This window comes from Miniopterus natalensis, chromosome 2, assembly GCF_054644295.1.
Source record: "Miniopterus natalensis isolate mMinNat1 chromosome 2, mMinNat1.hap1, whole genome shotgun sequence".
NCBI classification, from domain to species: Eukaryota; Metazoa; Chordata; class Mammalia; order Chiroptera; family Miniopteridae; genus Miniopterus; species Miniopterus natalensis.
In genome coordinates this window covers 71,518,464-71,541,394 of record NC_142082.1, presented here as the reverse complement: position 1 = coordinate 71,541,394, position 22,931 = coordinate 71,518,464, and the positions used below count along the sequence as shown (strand labels likewise).

The window sequence follows — 22,931 nt, the reverse complement described above, 5'->3', positions numbered from 1 at the left end:
CTGCCCATTTAATCAGTGGTTTCTAGGTCAGAGCTGTCACAGATTTGTTCTAAGAAAATTCAATAACCAGCACCATTCAGAAACACTTGCAATGTGTGCTATAAAAAAATAAAAAACTGTGTCATAACCGAGGATGAATTAAAACTCTAGCTGGAGACTCATGAGGCAATGTTTCTTTCATGTTATATCTGTTATTGGGTATCTGGGGATTGCAATTCCTCTCAGAAACTCTATAGGGAAGTTTCCACGTGAAAAGGGGTAAATGATGTAAATATAACCTCAGTCTACAAAAAAAGTGTGTTCTCAGTGTCTGTTCTTGTATGTCCACCCCACCCCCAATTTTTTGTGCTCTAAGATTGTTGTTATTTATCTGCATAGATAACCACAAACAGCATTCTTCTGAGACTACACTTTTAGGGTGCCCTGGCCCCAAACCCAGCCAATCTAACTCAATTAGATGTTGACTTGGTAGTTTGTAAAAGCAGCTCTCCCAGGTGATTCTAATATGGAGCAGGTACTGAGAATCATTATTGCTAATGGAGTGTTCCCATGAACAGTTGTTTGATGACATCTCTATTTAGTCATAGATTTATGATACCCTCACAATTTATATATATATTCCACATATTGAAAATTAAATAATCTCTTACATTCATAGCCAACAAAGTGTTCTCCCTTATATTATCATACTTGATTCTTTCTTTCTTTTTTTAAATCCTCACCTGAGGATACTTTTTCCATTGCTTTTCAGAGAGAATGGGGGAAAGAGAGAGATTGATCATGGATCTGAGAGAGACACATTGATTGGTTGCCCCCAACATGCGTCCTGATGGGGGCCGGGGATGGAGCCTGCAACCAAGGTGCGTGCTCTCGGCCAGGATCAAACCCCAGGACTCTTCAGTCCGCAGGCCAACGCTCTAGCCACTGAGCCAAACTGGCTAGGGCAATCAATCATACCTGAGTCTTATTAAAATCAGAGGCTGGGTAACTATTACTAACCTCATTTTTTAGACTGGGAAACGGAGGCAGAGAGAGAATAAGAACCCACCTTATAATACTGGGACTTGAATCCATGCTTATGATTATTTTTCTAGAGCTAAAAGCCCATACCCCTTTTTAAGACCCGGTCATCAAATATACTCCTGAAAGCTGGGGGAAAAGTGTTGATGGCCAGTGATGAGGTTCAGAACATGCTACCCTCAAAAATGCTACCCTGGCCGACTGAATACTGTAAGCTGAAGGAATATGAGAAATATCAGGTGCAGGAATGACTACCTGATGTCCTTCTCTGACATAGGTCATAAGACCCTCATGTGAGAGATGCCCTCTCCAAAACTGGAGGAAAGGAACATCCTTAAGACCAAAGGATGCTGAAAAAAAATCAGAATGAACAGGCCTTGCTAAGTTTCCCCCAGTTTACTGCCCTTAGCTCGTGCCCTTTTGTCATATCACATTTTTTCCACGCCTTTCCACTCCTCATCAAACCTAGTACAAGCATTCAGGTTAACAGTTTCTTCAGGTCTTCGCTTCTTTATGAAGGTTCTCATGTCACATAAAACATATAAATTTATGTGCCTTTCTCTTGTTCATCTGTCTTTTCTCAAAGCTACAGGGCTCCAGCTGGAGAACCTAGAAGGGTAGAGGGAAAAAGATCTCTTTTTCCCTTCCCCACACCTGTCAAAAGGGTGGTTCCCCCCATGAAGTAATAACTCCGAAAGGAGGCACAGCTTGACTGGGGACCTGACAAAAAGGAGCCTCCACATCAGGAAATATGGTCTCAGAAGTCCCAGGGGCTGCAGAAAACAATGGGCTCAGAGGTGGGTGAGCCATGTTCAGGGCTTGGCTGGTGAATCCCCCAAGCTAGGCCGTTCAGGTCCTGGGGGGCATCATGTCTCCAAGCACACCACACAGAGCAGAGGCCACTCTGTCGTTTTTCTCAAAGTCAAATACTTTGCTATGTACACCCAACCATGGATCTTCCTTGAATTAATACTTCTCATTTTCAAGATCATGGGAACTCCTTCTGAAACAGTATCCAAATTCACTCTGACAATTCCATTTACTTTTTTAAGCTTTGAATTTACATTCATTTTCATCCACATTAGTCCTGTACTTCTGTCACATTAATTAGTGTGTTTTAAAATTTGCAGAGCTCTTTATTCCCCAAATCTTATCATTCAGACATTGTTTCTGGTTTCTTTAAATTCAGAAAGTTCTGATTATCTAATTTGGGAAAAACACTACAAAGAACATCCTAATTTCTCTCCTTTGAAAAAATTATTCAAATGCAAGAGATCTTTTAAAAAAGTGTTTTATCTTATTATAAATCCTGCTGTACATTAATTTTTAAAAACCAGTTAGTTAACTCTCTGGATAAACATCCAATGCAATTATATGTTGTCTACACTATCAGAATGCCCAAAGATTGGCATAGAAGTGCGGATAGCTTTGACACACTTCCCAGCAAACAGCTTCCAGGAGAAGCTAGAACCGTCCCCAGGGTGAGGAAACTGGGCAGAAGGCCCACCCTGCAATCTTCTCTGGGCTAAGAGCCACTAAAGAGAACCCAAAAAATGTCCTGCTCCTCAGGAACACCAGAGATCTGTCTTCTCAGAATACAGCATGTTTAGCATCTGTTGTTACATGCAAGGGACAAAAAGAATTGCCTGTGGGCTCTATAAACTACCCATGACACTTAGGATCATTACCTGTAAGTTACTAAGAAAATTCACATGAATGAATGAACTTATTTATGGTCACACTGTAACAAGTAGGCTTTTCAGCGAATTTATGCAATTTTAGATAAGCGTAATTTGGGCCTAAATTGTGATAGCTTCATTTCACCCTTCAAAACAGGACAAAAAGGAAAACTGAACCACTGGTAGGTAGCCAACGAAATCGCTGCCAATTCAAGCCTAAAAGAAACCCTCTAACATACTGCCACCTAGTGGACGTTTTCCAACATTGACAAGCAGGAGGAGCCACAGCCAGGCTTTGCAGATTTGAAACTGCCCTCTGCCCTGACTCCAAAGTCTAAAAATAATAGAAATGAGGAAATTTCACAACATTTTTAAATCTTCTCATTGTGGTATTTTCCTATTTAGACTGCATTAACTTTTCATCTTTGCTGTCAGAGTACATTCGAACAGACAGGAAAACAAATGATAATGATTTTTTTTTCTTTACTCTCAACTTTTATTTCACTCACAGAAAAATGTTGGGATTTCACAATTTCACATCCAGGAAAGAAAGTACACGAAGGATCAATGTGATTGTGTAACTGTGGTCTCCAACACTGCTTTTCTTCAACTTCTCCTGAACTCAACATCTAAGAAGTGCAATTCCCGGGGGAGTGATAGTCTTCATTCTGCTGGGACCAGCCAGGCTGATGTTCATCTTAAATGTTTTAGGATCTTTTGCCAAACATAAGGAGGAGAGAGACATCCCAGAACTGGCTCAGTCTTGATAAGTCTGGGCCGCTTAAGAGAGAGTGTACTGTATAAGAATAAATATAAACACCTAGGAGTATTTTCAACTCCTTTGAGCAGTGATGGGAATTTTGCCCCAGGGAATTTCAACATTTACAGCAAATGGTAGCTAAGCCTGCCTCTGCAAACTCCACTGGGTGACTGCCCCAAACAAGATTGGTATCATTCCAATTCAAGAATGATGCTATTCAGTTGGGCTTAAGTCTGACTGCGTGGGGTTTGGGGGTTGTTTCTTTATTTTTTTTATTTTTTTTGTCTTACAAAATAATATAAATAGATTTAAGCTCCCACTGAGGACATCTCCAGCTGTAAAGATTCCCTGAAAAGGTGAAATTGCTGGAGTCCAGGTTTATCAGACTGGAAATCCCACCTGTGCATCATGATGTGAATTGTGTGATCCATGTGGTACCTGTCAATCCGAGCACAGAAGAAGGAATTTGTACAGCCAGATGCTTCAGAAACCACTGGCACCAGCTCACAGCCAGGGTCTCAGGTGGCTGCCTCCCTCCACAATTCCAGCAGCAGCTGCTGGGGCATCTGGCGGGTTGAACAAGGATTTAACACCCCGTTTGCCAGATATAACACAGGGTTCATACACTTGTTAACATATGTAACGCATTTATTTTAACATCTTAATGACACCCTTCATGCAATTCTTCTCCCACCTAGATACAAGAGTGTATTTGTCAGCCAAGTTAGCACATGAATTCCACACATCAGTTCTTTCTAAAAATGAGTAGCCAATTTCCTGTTCCTGCAAAGAGGTCCTGCAGATGTCCACCTTGCAAATAGCTCAGAAATCCAACCCCCCTCTCCTGCCCAGGACCACTGCCTTCCTTCAAGCTTCCAGCACTTCTCCTTAGGATTGCGGTAAGAGCCTCCTACCACCTTTCCCAGACTCCTGCTCTCCTCACACCGAGAGCACACGTGGGAGCATTGCTCCTTCCCTTCTGAAAACCCTCCAGGGGCTGCCCGCAGGCTTCAAAACAAGTCCACATTCCCTACAGGGCTTATAAGGCCTGACAAAGAGAAAATTCTGAGATGTTGTAAATTAAAATTACAGCAGCAGGGAGTCAAAGAGACAGAACAGTTAGCCTTGTTAATGGCTGTGGACCAGCTGGGAAAAAAGACTGCTCACATCCCTGAATGTCTGTTGGAACCTCAGGTTAATGTCCGGGTGGCTATTTCTGTAGATTTCTGAGCCGGGCACAGTCGGACTCCAGGAGCCTCCGCCTCTTGCTACACCTGGGCCCTCCGCTCGCTGCCACGGCCCCTGCAGACGCTCCCCGTGGACTCTGCCTGTCCCAGAGCCGCCCGCTTCACCGTCTCCCACCCCTCTGCCTAATGTCAATTCTTTCAGCGGGCTTACCTCTTTCTCCCCCTCCCGCTATTTGATGCAGAGACATGTCTGCAAACTTGGAGAAGATGGACACGTTGTCGCTCCTACCCAGCCGTGCTGCTGCTGGTTTAGACTCCGTGACTCCACGCACCAAGGCCAGTCTTTTTTTTTTTTTTTTTTGTCTTTTTTTGCTAGCAATGGCCTAATAAGCCCTTTCTTTTTTTCTTTTTCCCAATATATCTTCATTGATTTCAGAGAGAGGAAAGGAGAGGGAGAGAGAGACAGAAACATCAATGATGAGAGAGTCATTGATCGAGCCCGAAACCCGGGCATGTGCCCTGACCGGGAATCGAACCCCGATCGCCTGGATCCTAGGTCGACGCTCAACTGCTGAGCCACGCCCGGCCGGGCAAGCCCTTTCTTTTAAAAAGACTTTCAGCCGTGGAAGTTAATTTTTTTGTTTGTTTCTGTTTTTTTTTTGTTTAGCAGGCCTTGCACAGCTAGGCTGGTTACTGCTCCAGGCTCTCCTGCTATTCCTCCCCTGCGTCCCCAAACCCCACTGCTCCTAAGGATACCTCTGGACACCAAAGGTCAGTTTTTCCTGCAAGTACCCTGCCCTCCGGTTCATGCAGACTTAGCACAACTGCTCCCTCAGATAGCTCATATTTCACTGTCAGGATTTTATTTCCATGGCGTTCTTGGTTTACAGGGCCCAGAAAGAATACCCGCCACGTGCTGTGCAGCAACTAAAGAGACAGGGTTAGAATCAATGTCTCAGTTGCTGGCTTCCCTCCTCCCCTAAAGCTCACACTGACCTTCAAATCCACAGAAGGTGGGGGACATTCCATAGCACCTGGATGGAGCTGGAGACACCACCACCACCACCACCCCCGGTTCCATATGAAGAGCCAACAGTGACGGCTCAAAAATACCTCTCAGCAAAGTAAGATCAGAATGTGATCTGTCACTTAGGTATATATTATGATAGGTGTCATGAAGCCCATGCTGGTCAGCTCGGGTCCCCTGGAGCAGAGCCCTGCAGGATCCCCGGGGCTGGAGGGGACAGGAGCACTGGGGCAGGGGGGTTGCAGCTCTTCACCAGTGCCCCAGCAGGAGGCCGAGGAGGGAAGAGGGGAGGCCAAGCACTGGTCCTCTAATCCTGAAGATAAGAGCCATCTTCCACTTAAATCTGTAACTTTACATTTCGATCCCTAAATACTTCATGTCTTAATATAAACTACTGATTTTAAAAATTCTCCCAAAGACAGTCTTCTCAATGTGCATTTACCTTCCTCCCACTCGAGGACCCGTTCTTCGCCTCCTAATCTCTTCACCTCCTGACTGAATCAGCTCCACCATCCCACGCTCATCTCTGAAAATTCTCAGTGAAGAACTTTACCAGCTGTGGCCTGGCCTCCTCCCCCACCCCAAGTAGGCACCAGGGGCTCATTTCCTCGGATGAAGGCTGCTGATTGGAAAATGCATCTTTGCAAACAGATAATGCACCCTCCCCACCAGAGGGCTGAGGAAGAGAGTGCCCTTGTGTTCCTAAGGCAGAGGGATGCTTTCCTGGCAGTGTGATGGCTGTGCTGGGAATAGAGAATTAGTTTTTATTGTTTAACCTTCATGGTTTAAATGAGGAAGCTTTTGCTACAGTTAAGGGTCCCCTCGGGTTTTCATAAGGCAGCCTTAGGACAGCAATATTAGTCTTCATAACCAGTCCAATTCTAAAACGTCTTGTACTATGGTACTTGATAGAAAAGTGTGATGTAAGGATTTGGCAGAGTAACTGCAATGGGGCACCGGGGCTAACTGTGCTATTTAGCATGTCTCTTTCTTCTGCCACTTAAACATAATCATGGCACTTGACATTGGCGGAGCTGCTGACATTCATAAACCTCCATCTCCTCTGAAGAAGGCTTACCCTCACACATCCTCCAAAAGCGTTTCTGACTGCTAGGATAGACTCCCGGAGGGAGAGGTGCCAGGCCAGCCACTGTGGGTAAATGAGGCCAGGAAGGAAAAGGGCAGAGTGGCAGCTGAAGGGCCTCCAGTCTCAAGGTTCCTAACATGTTCATGCTCCAAAGAGGGAGGAAGCTTCCCTCTTGAAGAGGGAAGACCTCTGTCTAGCCCTTACAGATCTTTCTGGGCAATCGTAATGTGGCTAGCTTCTGGCCATATTAAACTACCAGCCATGTGATGACAGAAAATAGGGATGGGCAGAGATCACTCACTCACTCATTACACTGGTTCTTTAAACCTTGGTTGAGCCTGCCAATGGGGAGAGAACCTAAACACCACACAGTCCATGTCCCTGAAAAGCTCACCGGTGAGGGAGCCAGACCAATGCCAGACTCGTACAACTGATGCAATGAGGAGGTGAATGCAAGAAGCCCTGGGCGTGCACAGCAGGGGTTTCCTAAGCCCAAAGATGGGCAGCTGGGTCTGAGTGTGGGCCTCCTTCGGAAGTAATGCCTGAACTGAATTTTGAAAGACAATTAGGAAACTGACTACACAAAGAATGGCCTGGAATGGAACCAGAAGGATGACACACAAAGACCCATAATTCATTCATCCATCCATTCCACAAAGTCTACTGATGGCTGCGGGGGCCAGGAGTCCTGTGGGGTGCTCAGGATGCTCCAGGGTCACAGCAGGAAGGCAGGGGGCCTGGGCACAACCAGGTTAGGGAGCTCCAAGCGCTTCACTCAGTGGGGCCACTGAGCACTAGCTGAGGTGGGTGATGAGATGCCGCCCAGGCAATGAGCCTGGAGACGCAGAGGTTGCAAAGAGGGTTTCCAGAACACAGAGGACTCTGTGTTCCATGTTCAGCAGCTCAGACCTTATCCTGAGGGGCGTACCAAAGGATTTTTTAAGCAGGAAAGGAAGCGATATGTTCCGATTTGCATTTAAAAGTCACTCAGCTGTGGAGAAATGAACTAGAAGCTGTGAAACCATGGACAGGGTGGTCACTGCGCTAATCCAGGCGAGAAATGATGGTGACACCTATAGCAACATGACAACAGTAGTAACACAGAGTAGAGAGAAGTATTTGAAGATTTTATGAAAAGGGAAAATTCACAGGATGGGGGTGAGGTGAAGAGTTAGTGAGTAAGAGTGTAAGACCATCTTCTGGCTTCTGGATCGGGGCGATGGAGGTGACGGTGTCATTCACCGTGAAAGGGTAGGTCAGATGAGGGGCATTGAGGAGAAGGGATTCTGAGTCCATCAAAACTTCCTGATGAATATAAGCTTATGGTTTATACTTATCATTATTACTATTTATTACTACTATTTATACTTATCATTTTTACTACTGCTGCTGCTACTGCTACTACTACTATAGCCACTGCTATAGCCACTATCACCACTACCATCACGGCTACCTAGTGTTCTTCTCTAAAAAATATGTTTTTATTGATCTTTAGAGAGAAAGGGAGAGGAAGAGGCAAAGAGAGACATTGATTAGCTGCCTCCTGCACGCCCCCTACTGGGGATCGAGCTTATAATCCGGGCATGTGCCTTGATCGGGAATTGAACCAGTGACCTCTCAGGGCATGGGGCCATGCTCAACCAACTGAGCCACACTGGCCAGGGCCCGCCTAGTGTTCTTGAAGGAGGAGATTGAGGACTGGGGTAGCACCCTAGTGATGAGGAAACTATGTGGGAACAGAACTCTCCCAGACTCTGAACCTCAAAAAGTTCAAGCAAACATTTGTTGTCTGGTCATCTCAGATACACACTGCTTGCTCTCTGCAGTTTCCAAGACCCGCCTTTTTACAACACACAGGCTTCATCCCACTTCTTAAATACAGTCACTTCATTCACCAATGGTTTCCCTGTGTGGCTCTCGCTTCTTCTTAGGATGCTTGCAACACCTTCTTAGTCCCAGGTGCTTTATGAAACTCTTCTTTAAAGACAGACGAGCCTTACTAAGAGACGATTTCCAAAATCATAGACTCTAGTCCTGAACTACCAAATCAGAGTCTCTGGGATAGATCTGGGAGACCCTTATTTATTATTTTCTTAAACAAGGGCCCCAAGCGATTAAGAGCAGCAGGTTTGGGAAACACTGCTCTAGGGCATCCTTCCCTCCAATTCCACAGGCTGTCCTGGGATCAGCCACTCCGGATGGAGCAATCCAGTCCATCCTTTACCACCTTCCTCCCTAACCCAGGACCCTCAGGGTTGTTCGCTTCTGAAATCTTAGCCCAAGATTCCACGCCAGGTAGTTAGACGCTCCTCTTTCAGGCATGTCCTTCCTCTTGTCTGTTTCTTTAAAAATGTCAATTCGCAATACCTTCTTTTCCATCCTAGAGCATTTCTAGCATGAAGATAAGCCCACTGTCTGATTATTTCCCTCCTTCAAACCATCCTACCTCTTGCCCCAGGTCTCCCCTGAGATTGAGCACATCACAGTCAATAGCCCCTGGTTAGGCAAAAGCAGTAGATGGCCTTAAAATTGTAGGAAAATTCTGTGGGTCTTACTTCAGCTTTCCCATAAAGGCAGCTTTTATAAATGCTAGATATGACTGGGGTTGATTGAATTGCAGTTCCCAAAACTGTTATGGCAAACAGAGATGAAATCCCATTGGAAAACCACTACATGACTAACATCTTGATTTGGGAACATCAGTGTCCCAAACCCCAAGTTTCCTTGTGGGTTTACAAGAAACTTTCTTGAGACACATACTCTTATATACAAAGGCAAAGAGATAATGAATGGAGTTTAATTTTCCCCCCCTTTTTTTTTTTTTTTGGAGGGGGGAGGTGTTTAACCAGAAAGCAAACAAGAAATAATGTCTGTATAACAACCCCAATGATTATAATTTCATAAGCAGCTAAGATCTACTCACATTCTAATTGATTTCTTATGTACTTTAGTTTTAAAAGTGGAAATAGGCTTCTTGTAATAACTGACATTGGAATTCTAAGGGATCAGCTTTACATATAGAAAAAACAAACACTTTATCTGATGAACTTTCTGGTTTTAAATTAATGTTCTTGAATCCACAAAACCTACTACAAACTGCAAATGACAATCCAGGTTTACTCAGAGATCACAGAGGCATATGTCTAAACAGATTTTTGAAAGTTCCTCAAAAAGATGCATGCTGTTAAATCTACTTTTAAATTTCTCTCTTTCCTGCATCTAAATAATTCTAAAGTATTTTAGAAACTAAAATATTGACCATTCAAATTTTTCAGGGATTTGTGTATTCACAGAGTTAATTAACTCTAGCTCATATAGTGAGCCCACTTTCTTGCTTAAACAGGGTTTAGTGAATATCAGAGACTGTCATTGTCCTCTAGAATCCATTCTCTCCTTGTTCCAATGAGTTAGAGGCAATCCCCTTCCTCAAGCCTTGGTGGGCAATGGCCACTCAGCTAGAGAGAGTTTTGTGCAGCCTCCCTGGTAGCAAGGTGTGGTCTTACGCATAAGCTCCACCAACAGGATACTACTAGGGTGAGTATGTGTCAGTTCCCAGGTGCTGCCCTCAGTTTTTCTTTCTCCCTCTCCTCTGTCTGGAAATGACAACAAATAAAGAAGCCACCTTGGTCCCAGAGATGGAAGGTACCTGTTGAAGATGCAGGAACCTTCCCACTAGCCCTGCACTGCTCACCTCTAGATTATTGCATGCAAGAAAAAAAAAACTTGTATCTTAGTTGCTCATTGAATGACGGGGCTCTTTGTTACAGCAGCATAGACTATACCAAATAACAGTGAATATTTCATTGAGGATCAGAACTTGTTAATTTGGGGGTGCACAGTTCTTAATATCAGGGGATGTTTGGCATTTACATTGTGAATCCTGCAGGAGATGAGGTTAAGTATGTACTGATCTCGAAGAAATAAAAAAAGAATTTCAAGTAAGAATACATTGTTCAATCATGATGACTCTCTGATCTCAGTCCCCATTTTCCAGTAAGTATTTGGAGGCTCAGAGGCTCACTGGCTCCAGAAAATAGAGTTGATCTTTAAAAATATGGGGGTTTGCAGCTCCAGCCCCTGCACAGTTGAGAATCCACATATAACTTTTGACTCCCCAAAAAGATAACTACTAATAGCCTACTGTTGATAGGAAGTCTTACTGATAATAAAAGCAATCGATTGACACATTTTGCACACTGTATGTATTATATATTATATTCTTACAGTAGAGTGAGCTAATAAAGAAAATGTTAGTAAGAAAATCGTAAGGGACAATACATTTACAGTGTTTACTGAAAAAAATTCACGTGTAAGTGGACCTGCTCAGTTCAAACCCATGTTGTTCAAGGGTCAACTGTAGTTAGTCAGGAATATGCCAGCAAGACAACTTATTGGTAGTTGGTATTGGCTTTCCACATTCTGGAGTGAAATCGGAGAGTTTTATAAAATTGCACTCATAAAAGGAGCCAGAGCCACGTTCTTAGTTCACATTACAGGCTGATTCGCTATAGCCTGCAGTCTATGGAGAGGTAAAGAGACCTGAGAAAAATGTGACTAAAGGGAGAAATCAGGATGAAGATAACTTGCAACGAAAATTAACCTACATTATTGCCTCAGGCTGGAATGTTAATAATTGTCGATTGTAATGTTGGAAAGACATCAGATAAATGAGGGCCAGGTTTATAACATTCCAAACGGCGTTATGAGTTGGTAATGTCTGTTTTTATTTCAAAATATTAGTTTACAGAGTTCAATAAGTCATCAAACATTTGTTTTTTCCCTTCGTTCTTGAGACTAAATTAGGGGTAATATACAGTCTGAGCTAAATGGCTGCTGCTCTCATCCTGATGGAGCCTGCAGCTTCTTTCCACGATCTCTAAATATTTCTGATTGTGCAGCTCTTTCAGGAAAAAAATTTTAATACTCCCAAATGTGTATATTTACTTATTTAAATGTTAAGTAAAAACACTCCTGTACAGGGGTTCACAAAAGCAGGTTTACAGTTGTGACGACACGAAACACAACTTATTCTTATATTATTATTATTATTACTTTTCCCCCCACACAAACAACTGTAAACCTACTTTTGCCCACCCCTATATATAAGGTGCATTATAAAGCAGTTACAAAAACATAGCTTTTTAAAAAAGCTAATACTGAAAAATGCATGTACATGTAAGTCCCCATGCTTCCTTCCCACGTTCTGGGGGATCACCTTGAATACACTGAACATCTCGCGTTGGCGAGCAAAGTGGTTGTGTAGTTAGTATGTTGATCTCTCTTGTATCAATCATTCTTTCAAGGACCTTCAAAAGTAAGTTTCCGGAGTTTCTTCCCAAATAGGCATCCAATGTGAAATCAACAATCTGGCATACTAATATCAAGGAGAGTCACAGCCCCGAGTGCTGAGAACGTGTATTTAGTGCACAACCAGCTGGCTTTCCACTAAGACTGGCCAGGAGGTGTGAGGGCCAAGGCCCCCGCTCTGCTCCTCAGCCTGGCAGTGGCCACGGAGCCTGCCAAAGCTGGGAACAGGAATTGCTTTATAAATCAGACACCATATTTGTACTAGTGTTTTCTTTATTGTCATAGACTGTTATGATAGACTTTGAAAATTGTGGTTGGTAGGGCTGGATCACTAAGAGGCTTCAGAGTTCTGTGCTAAAGGGGAAAAAAAGCCAAGAAAACCCAGCCACAAACAAAAAAGGGGGAAAAAACAGCATTACTTGTCTGACCAAAGACGGGCTGGGTAAACACACTTTCTGCACACATACAATGTGATATTGTGCTTATGTCTAGCATTTGTTACCACTGGATGGGCTGATCTCTCAATAATGACTGCAGCCACGTAAGTAATTTTGCTTCACGGGTTCACTCAGTATCTATATTAGAGCTAAAACTAAGGTACTAACCTACTTATAAATGCCTGATACATCCATCCTATTTTCAGCGTTGGCAAGAGAAATGAGAAATCTGATTATCTTGGCAAGATGTGTAGAATGTCACATTAACCAATAATCCTTATCAAAGGATAACACATTTGGAAAAATCATTACTTGGCAAGGATAAGAGAAGTGTAAATCATTAGGCAGAGGAGAAGTTTTGGCAAAGTGCCTGGCACAGTGTGTGCACTTAAGAAACATTGGTTGATTCTAATGATAAGTATGGATAATGCTCGTCTCCTTCCTAAAGGTCCTCTTGTCTTCTACCTCCAAATATGCATTAATATTTCATGACAGTACTTATTCTTTAAAAAGTATTACTTTTGTAATATTATTACCCATCCTTAATAGGTAAAGTCCTATAACGCTACAAAAACAAATGTGAAATTAATAAAATAAAGATCTGCTCATTCTGTGAGTCACACTAACCTATCAGTACAATTAAGGCTGTGTGCCTTTAATAAGAGCAGTTAGCTATTCCTCTACGCCCACAAATTTTTCTCCTTCTGGCTTGACAGGTACTGAATCTCTTATAATTAACGCTACTCATTTGGAACGAGGCACCCTGTCTCCAAAAGACTTCTAAAACAGTAAAAATTCTGCCATTATTGCTCCAAACTGGTTTATCATACTATCCTGGCAGTCGCTTAGAAAGCTCAAAGGACATGCGACATCGAACAGGTGCGTTGTCACAGGCCAGGTAAGGGCAGAGGGGTTCCCTGAAGCAGCAGCAGGTGTTGCTGGACTGCCAGGGAGCAGCGCTTGGCCACCGCGTGCTCTCTCTGTCTGGGATTTGTTTTCCCGTAGGATATGAGAGAAGGTTATTACTTTTTAATAAATTATAAATTTAGTAAATATTTGTTAAAAGATTGCAAATATTGCAAAAACAGTGCAAATTTCTTGAAAATTGTAAATAAATTGCCCCAACACCATTTTTCAATAATTCAAACTATGCCCACTGATTTAAAATGATTTTATATTGTATTATGTACACACATACAATAAATTGTACTCCAAGGTCAGTGTTGTCTTTCATGGATACAACTTTGCATAATTACATCTTTACATTATCCAATCCAATTTTAAGAGCTTCTGTAGAGTTTCCTAGTTTTACTTCCAGAAGTTTTGTACATTCCTTATTAAGTTTATTTTTAGGGATTTTTTTTAAATGTTATGAATAGACTCTTTCATTTATATTTTCTGATTATTGTTTGACATGAGGGCAACTAGTAATTATTATTTATTAATTTTTACAAACCATTTTATTTTGCTTATACCTTTTCAGTTTCCTATGAATTTTCCCAAGAATACAATCACATGACATACAAATTCTGCCTTCTCCACATATACATATTTTCTTATTTCATTCTTTTGTGTAATTACATAGCTAGTACATTCTGAGTGGTAATTAACATGGGGACACTGGGCATCTTCCTTGTGTTAAGAGAAATGTCTCTGTTTTCACCATGAACTAAATGTTAGTTTGAACTGTCTCAGGTAACATCAAGAATCTAGTTTTATTTTCAAATAGATTTTAAACATCAGAAATAAAAGAAAAAAATTTGTCTATCACTTCTTAGTGTTTATGAGTTAATAATGTTTTTATCCTTTGACCTATTAAGATGAGCCATTCTTGCATTCTCAGATAAATACTAATAGTATCTGTTCTTCTTAACATTATTTATTTTCAAAATCATCTGGGCTGATCTTGCATATTTATTTTTCCAGAAGAAACACAAAGAATAATTTTTAAGACTAAGCCAATGGAATTGAAAGTTTCCTTTCATTGTAAGGATATACAATCTGGGTCAACCTAAACAGAAAATTAGAAAACAATCATTTACCTAACCAGAATTACCTTAATTAGGGATTCAGTTATGAACTAATAGATTACTTCTAGTACATGTAAATAATTGTTTGTAGATAGATTATTAAGTATTTGGGAAATAGAATAAAGAGCAGACTAATGAAAATGAAACATAAAACAAAACAAAAATGAATAGACTAGCATATTTGTTGTTACTATACCTCAAACATTATAAGGAAACAAGATTGAGTTTAAACCCACATTTTAAAATATGCATCTACTGCATAAAGCTAAGCACCTACACATTAATTATAATGAAAATGTGACACTTATAAGCAATCTGTTCTTATAGATATGAGCAATCTGCATTTTATGGATTCTATGAAGCAATTTTTTCTTTACATTTTAGATGCAATCTGAAATTAAGATGCAACTAGAATCTATGACGATTATGTTTAATTTCTTAGTCAACATTTTTTTCTTTCTTTGTGATGCATGAAATAAGAAAGTCAGTTGAAAATTGGTGGTGCCTTAGATTTGGTAAAATAAGTAAATATCACCTTTAAGGGTTATACAAACAGCTTCATCTCCCTACCTCTGCCTCTAACACAAATCCTCTTTTTCAAAAATACTATTACTATAGCTCTGGCCAGGTGGCTCAGTTGGTTGGAGCATCCTCCCATACACCAGAAGGTTGCAGGTTCCATCCCCGGTGGGGCGCATGCTGGAGGCAACCGACCGATGTTTTTCTCTCTCCCTTCCTCTCTTTCTAAAAAATTTTTTAAAAATCAATAACAATGTATCCTATTACTATATATGAATTTTCAAAAAAATAAATTGAATTCAAATTCAATTTAGATTTAAGAAATTTGAGAACTTGAGGATTTACTCTCAGATGACTGGAGATAGCCCAGGGAGCTGCAAACTAGAGGCTGGGGTATAAAGGTGGATGCCAGAATCCATGCAGGTATGCATGCACTGGAGTCACGGGGCTCTACCCAGTTTTGGGTAGAGTCAGTAAGTAAAATGATTGCAAGGCTGATGAATTTTCAAGTGACCTTATCAAGGAAGGTAAAATAGGCTGTTAATACAGTATTTCTCAATCAGAACTTGGGCATAAGAGACGTCGCTGGTGTTCTCTGTCCCATGTCCTCTCTTCTCACCCAGCTCTCCCAGAAAATGAGAAAATGGACACAGAACACCTCGCCCATCACATCATTTCCTGTTCTCCTTGCTGACCTCTTCCACACAGATGACAACAATGGACCAGTTACACTTATTCTCAACAGAGCCCTGGATCAACACATGTAGAATCGGAGATCCTACCATTACAAAGCCAAATATAATGGAAATAGCTAGCAGAGTTCTTTGACTCGAGGGAATGGTTCTAGGGCAGGGAATTCAAACTAGCAAACTAACCCACTGACTACCACAAACCATCTTTGTCTTCCTTCCAAGTGTGAATTTCAATCTCTTCTCTAAAAAGGAAAAAGAGAGAGAGAGGGAGGGAGAGAGGGAGAGAGGAAGAGAGAGAGAGAGAGAGAGAGAGAAAATAAAGAAAGAAAATAGAAAGAATATTTCCACGAACATGAATATCTCTGGTCACCATATTCAACCAACAACTTCAAAACAATTCTGCTAATTCCTTAAAACAATTCTCTTAGGCTCTTTTACAAATTCTTAAAAAAGAACAAAGTCAATAGCACTTAGCCAGTTTTAATTTCATTATGAGTAGAATCAACGAGGGCCCTTGACTTACAGCCTCAATGTGGACTCACCTTTCCCACCGCTGCTTGAAAGGCCTGTTTAATTCTCTTACACGAATCAGGTATTAATTTTGTGTCTTGACTCTCCAGACTTGTGTCTTGCAAATCTGTGTTTTCGTGGAGTTTGAAAATTCTATTAATGCAGTGAGTGTCATCTTCTGATATTCTATTGGGATCCATCTGAGAAACAAAAAAGTAAGAACATTAGAGTGTTTAATATTAACCATCCTGCTATTTAATAAAATGTGACATAAGAACAAAAAATTCATTTTTCATTTCGGCAAGTCTTTATGTTCCCAATAATTAATAGTTAATACAATTACCCCAAAATTGTTTTAAAAACACTGACTTCATTTTTATAAATTTATTTTTAATTGAATTTAGTGTGACACTGGTTAACAAAATTATATAGGTTTCAGGTAAAACATTGACTTCGAATTCATTTTTATGAGTAGCTATCATCCTCAACACAAGTGTACACATGTGATTCATGGGGAAATTGTCAAAATCGTCTGACAAGGTGAAAGTCCTCATAGAGAACAAGGGTGTCAGGAAAATCCTGTGGTCAGTGCAGGTAGAGAAAGCAGCATGCTGGAGGGGATTGTGACGCCCACTTAGATAGTCAAAGCATGAAGCCTACATGAATCAAATGAAATTAACATCATCTTTAGCCACCATGTTTGCCTGGTCTCTTTCCCAAAATAATGTGTATTTTAACAAGCCAAAGAAGAGCAAGAGAAATCCATTTCCTAGTCCCAAAGAAAACCTAAAGACAGAGCATAATTTTCCTTTCTGTTGAACCTCTTACCAGTGTTTCTCAGCCTGGAGTGGTGCGGCTGTCAGGGGTGCCTGGGAATGTGCGTGGGTGAGATTTGGTGCCACTTGTGATGAGGAGGGGTGCATGGGGTCAAGCAGACCATGGGGCCATATCTACTGAGGGGATGATAAAATTCTTGTAATGCAAGGGATTGTGCCACCCAAAATATCCCCACCAGGTTACTAGCTGGTCATCTGATTAAACCAGGTGTGAGAACAAGCATTTAAGTACTACTCTTTTCTTAAAATTCTCTGCCTACTCCTTCCAGGGCTCTGACAAGCTTCTGTAGTGTTTCAACTGCCAAGTAAAGGGTGGAGATAATTAGCTACCACTTGTTTTAATAATAATAGTTTAATTTGTTGTCCTTTTATTTAAAAAATTCAAGGTACTTCATGTGCATGTACTCATTAGTAGGTACAGACCAGATGAAAAAAATGAAAAATTACAAAAGTTTACAGTAACCAAAGCTCGGCCAATAATACCAAGTCTCCATTTGGAGGTTTAACTATCTTTTTAAAAGTAATCAGATAGTTGTTCAAATTTATTAAAGAATCATCAGATGTAAACTGGAAAGTACCCTGTCCACATCTGAAATTCTCAAGATGAAACGATAGCCTTTCAACAAGTGTGTGTCCACTAATATAAATTTTGTTATTCCAGTCTTGCAAAATATAAGGATTATCTAAAATCATGGGAAAGGGATCACTCATAAAGCGAAATTATCTGCAATCTATATTTACTTCCATATTTTCTTTAAAATAATTATTATAAATAAGAATATGTGAGGTTTTATATAAGGAAAGCTTTCAATCACGTGTGTGTTTGTCTTTTTTTAAAAAAGCTCACTTATGCCAATGTTTCCCACAAAACCAGGGAAGCCTGGGCAACTGATATGAAAGTCATTGAGTTCAGACCTCAGGAAAGAAGAATCATGCAAGGGCCTCAGTAGGCTCACCACCAGAAAACTGCTGAGCTATAGGAACAATATGGTGTCAGTGAGGAATGGCTGGTAACCTTAAAATTGGGTCAGCTCAAGTCCTGCCAACAAGCTCTTTACTGAAAGTGTAGCCCAAACACCTGCAGCGTCATGGCTCAGGGGGAACTTGTCAGGAATGCAGAATCACAGCTCTCCCCACCCCCCTCCGCTCACTGCCTGGAAATCTGCATTCTAGCTAGATCCCGGGTGATTCTGATGCCCCTTAAAGTTTAACAAGTAATGCTTTAATATGTCAAATATGTAAGTATAGATTATCTGCTATTAAAGTGACTTCAAATTTCCTTGGACACCAATTTTAAAATGTGTTCACAAGTAACAATAATTAGTTTCAAAATACTGCAGCACCTAATAATGATTAATGTTTTGAGGCAAAGAAACATAATGCAAAGATTTGGTCCCCTCTCATTAAATTGGAGGGGAGAATCTCATGCCCAGGTCCTCCCGCCAGTTTAATCTATACTCCCAAGGGTAGGGGCCAGCCGAATCTCTCCGCAAGTGTTCTAATGTGCAGTTGAGAACCATTCTTCAGAATGTATCTTGTACCCCACCTATCTCTTAACGAAGGAGTCTGGATAGAGAATTTGCATGACTAAAACATGATACTTTTTAGTCTATTTTAGTCACTAATTAGATAAGTCACATATTACAAATTAGAAATGGATATATATCTACTGTTGCAGAAATCTGAAAAGCTTTTTCAGAAAATTAAACATGCCAGATACTGGGCTAGATGCTGCAAATAAGACAGTGAGAAAACGGGCAGTCCTTACCTTCACGGCACTTACACTCCACGCAGAAACCCAGAAATTAATTTAAAAATCACAGTAAACTTAGTTACAAATGAGTTCATTGTACCTAGAAATGTCAGAAAAGATGAAATAAATCTTGAATTTCTGATTTAAAGTGGACTTTTAAAACGTATTTATTAGATGATGTAGTTCATAGGAAATGAACTCAGTCATTTCAAAAGAACTTTCCTGAAATTTAATCATGTATAGGGTTAAATGAGGCAGGATGCTTGACATTTGTGCTATTTCGTTATCTGTTTTTACAAACAGGCAGCCTGCACACCTCTACATCAGATTTTCAGTAGTGACTGCTCTCCTATTTGAGGAGCAAACAGCCAGAGAGGTTGATGTGCCTATTGGGGGGATGGGGGAGGGAGTTAAAAGGGCAACAGAGACTGAGTTTTCTGAAAAGCTTATCTCTAAACTTTGAATATAGTTGTAGGGATGTTTTTAAAAGTGCACATACATCTTACAAGCAACTTTTTGGAAGTTTTTCTGTGTGTGTGTGTGGTTTTTTTTTGTAAACCAAAGTATGAATACTATGTGGTAAGTATATGGCACAAGCCACATACTATTTTTTTCTTTTGCAAGGTTGGTGAGTGAAATCTGCACTGGATCTAGTGCTCTTTTTTCTACATCTAAGCGCTGGCGATATGCAAACATTAAGGAGGCTGATTCATTTTTAACTATGCAAACATAAGTTGAGAAGAAAATTTTTTAAGTCACTGTAATTTTTACATTATTTTGGGCATTCTTTTTAAATGCATTTAAAAACTAAATTAAACTGGGTTTTTGTTGTTGTTAAGGATTTGTATGGCTCCCCCTCCCCCCTTTAAACAAAAAAAATAAAACTAGCCCCTTTTTCTGTTTTCTTTTTACTGTAAACTGCAATGTTACCTGATACTAGATGATTTCATTCTAATTCAAATGAATTCACAAACCCCAAGCAGTTGACCCACAACTTTGGTAGAAGTCAAAAAACTATCTATTTAGTACCAAGTTCCAATACAAAAGAGCTAATATATAAGTGTAAATGTTAAATTAGTGACAGGTCAAACTGAGTCTATCCTCTTAGTGAGAGCTTTGAAAGAAGGCCTCCACCATATATAAAAGTGGAAAAAATTGTAGAGTGAACTCCCACATACCCATCATGATCTTCAGCAATTGCCAAGGCATAGCCGGTCTTGTTTCATCTCTAAATAATCATTTCCCTTCCCCTACCCCCTCCACCGTTATTCTGAAAAATTCCAGACATCATAGCATTTCATTTGTAACTACTTCAAAATGTATCCCTAAATTATTAGTTGTCCTCTAAGCATCAGACTTAGATATCATTCTCAATAAAATGCAACCAGATCCAGCAGTGTATTCTTATGAACACATTGCTCCTAATATAACTTCTTTACTGAAGGAGATGACCTTTTAAAAATGCAATACAAAATTGGGTTCAGAGTAATGGTTAATATATTTTGCATAAGTCTTAGAGAAAACCAATTTTCATGCCATTCAGGAAAATTGTACCCAGAAATATCATGACATTACATTCTCCAAATGAAAATTTCCTAGCTAGGCTAACTTACCTGTTTACTTTGGAAAAGGGCTTTACTGTAATCCATGTGACATCAAGACTACTAAGTTATGATAGGTGATCATGAGAAGGCGATACCCCTCATCCTGCCAGACCATCAATATTAAGAATTCCTACCAAGAACTAAACAACTGTAATAAGAGCCCAGCAGGTCACTCTTTCCTATGTGGCCACACCAATTTCCATGGTTCCTGCCCATCTAAACTGCTCATGGTCCTTAGAATTCATTTATTTCCTACTATTTCAGTGCTGAACGCTCCACTATTACTGCTGTGAAGACGTCCTATACCAAAGGAGTTAGAAAAGATACGTAGAGATCTAGGGCATCTTCTGGCCCTTTTCTGAACGCTGCTCTCTTGCTGGACTAAGAATTTTAAGTCTTATGTTATAGGCTTCTCCCTTACCTGGCACCATGCCATGCACATAGTCAGTGGACATTGTATGTTGAATAAATGATTCTTAACTCATATTCCACAGCACTTAATAGTGCCATGTGCAATGCAGGCATTCAATACACAAGTATTAAAGGGGAGGGGGACAACGGGCTGGATGGGAAAATGGATAAACCACTCATTCTTGACTGCAGCGTACTCCAATGAAAGAAAAACATTTCATCACTTTCATAGAGATTTGTGTTGCAAGTAAACCACTCAATGTTGTTCTTTTAGAAAAAATTATTTCAATAGATTTTTTACTACACAAACACAAATTTTCTAAAGTTTTGTTAATATTATTTCTACCTTTGTTTTAGTAGATAATCAAACTAGTTCTATAAAACGCAAACTAGTAGGTAATGACAACCTAACAGAAAGCCTATGATGTCAAGTAATGGAGTTCAGGACTCTGGCACATGTCAAAAAACCCATACAACCCAAGCACTGCCGTGTTTCGACGCATCCAGTTGGGTTTAGTAATCACCTTTGAATCTGAACACCAATGAAGTCCAAACCCAACTCTCTTTTCCCATAAAAAAAAAAAAAAGAAAGAAAAAAGAAAGAAAAATGCACAGTCAGCCCTCCACTTCCTCTGAGAAAGAGTTCACAGCACCAGACAAGAATATCTGAATGAATCCAACCAAATGCCCTGCAATTTCCAAGAAAACACAAGAGCATAAACCACCAGAACGCGTAATGTTACAAACTTACCCCTTCCTTTCTATCTCTCTGCAGTTCCAAGCTGTCTTCCTCATCTTGTAAAAGGCTATTTGCTAAAATGTACCGAGGCTAGGTCAGGGGAGAGAACTTCACCATCACCCGCGCCTGGTCCCTCCCTCGGCTCACCTTGGTGGGGAGGCGCGTGGGTCCTGCCCTCCTCTCTCCCCGCCCGAGAGCCCGGTCGCGGTCGCCAGGCCGGCTTCCTCGGGTCGCCCTGTCATTCGGCCCTTCTGGCAACTCGGGCATCGCCGCGCGCGGCTCCAGCGGCCGCCCCAGCGCTGGCAGCGCGGACCCGAGCGGACCTGCAAAGCGGCCGGCCCGGCACCCAAACCCTGGGGTGGGCGGGGAAGGAGAGAAGGGCTCGAGGCCGAAGTGAAGGCGCTTTTCTCCCCCGCTAAATAGGCATAAGTTAATTCTTAGCTCCCAGTGAGAACCAGAAGGGCGGTAAAACGCAATCGCTTCCAGAGGAGGTGCGCGGCCAATGCTGTCTCGCCGGGGGAAATTCAAACGCACCGGGCCAGGCGCGCTCAGCCTCCGCGCGCCCCGGACCGCGTGCGTGCGCGGGGAGCGGAGACCCGCGCGGCCCCCCCGCGCCAGGCTGTCCCCGAGCCGGCCCTTCCCTCCGTAGAATCGCTTCCCCCTCCGGAGCAGGCAGGAGCTGGCGAGCCGCGCCGGGCGGCCGGGCTCAGTTTCCCACAGGCGGGAGGGAGGCACGAGGTGGGCGCGCCCGGCCCGCGCCCCGGGAGGCGAGCACTCACCTGCGCTCGGAAGTACAGGAACAGGGCGACGCTGCAGACGACCTGGCCCAGCCCCAGCCCCAGGAGGGCCACGAACATGAAGCGGGAGGCGGCGGCGGGCTGGTGCGGGAGGGACGGCGCGGGCGGCGGCGCGGCGTGCAGGGGGCCCTCGTGCGGGGCGCCGGGGCCGCCGCTGCCCATCTCCTCGGCGCCGCGCAGGTACTTGGTGTAGTCTCGGCTGGCGCGGCGCATGGCGCTCCGCCCGCTGTCCCGGGCGCTCGCCGCCTTCCTGCTGCTTCCCTCAAGGGCGCGCCCGCGGCCGGCTCCGGAGGCGGCGGGCGCGGGGCCAGGCGGCCGGGACGCGGGGCGCTCAGAGCCGGGCGCTGCTCCTGGGCGCGCGGGCGAGCGGGCAGGGCGCCCGGCCGCCCCAACTCTTATAAACCGCCCCGAGCGGCCCGGCCTCGCGAGCCAATCAGCCCCGGGCGCGGCTGCCGCTTCCCCTCCCCCGCGGCTCGCCTTCCTCCCTTTCGCCCCCCTTCTCTCCCTCTCTCTCACCGAGAGGCCTCCTCCCCCGT

At 42.4% G+C, this 22,931-nt stretch overlaps 1 protein-coding gene across 1 annotated transcript in view; it reads right to left on the bottom strand.

The window, feature by feature from the left end:
* Positions 1-22,608, bottom strand: part of TNFSF11 (TNF superfamily member 11) — a 30,462-nt gene extending 7,854 nt beyond the window's left edge. Inside the window, exons 1-2 of the mRNA XM_087813843.1 lie at positions 22,378-22,608; positions 16,288-16,455 (exon numbers count right to left, since the gene is read on the bottom strand). Coding sequence (XP_087669969.1) covers positions 16,288-16,455; positions 22,378-22,608 — 399 coding nt within the window. The remainder of the gene's footprint in view (positions 1-16,287; positions 16,456-22,377) is intronic.
* Positions 22,609-22,931: the final 323 nt, after the last annotated feature.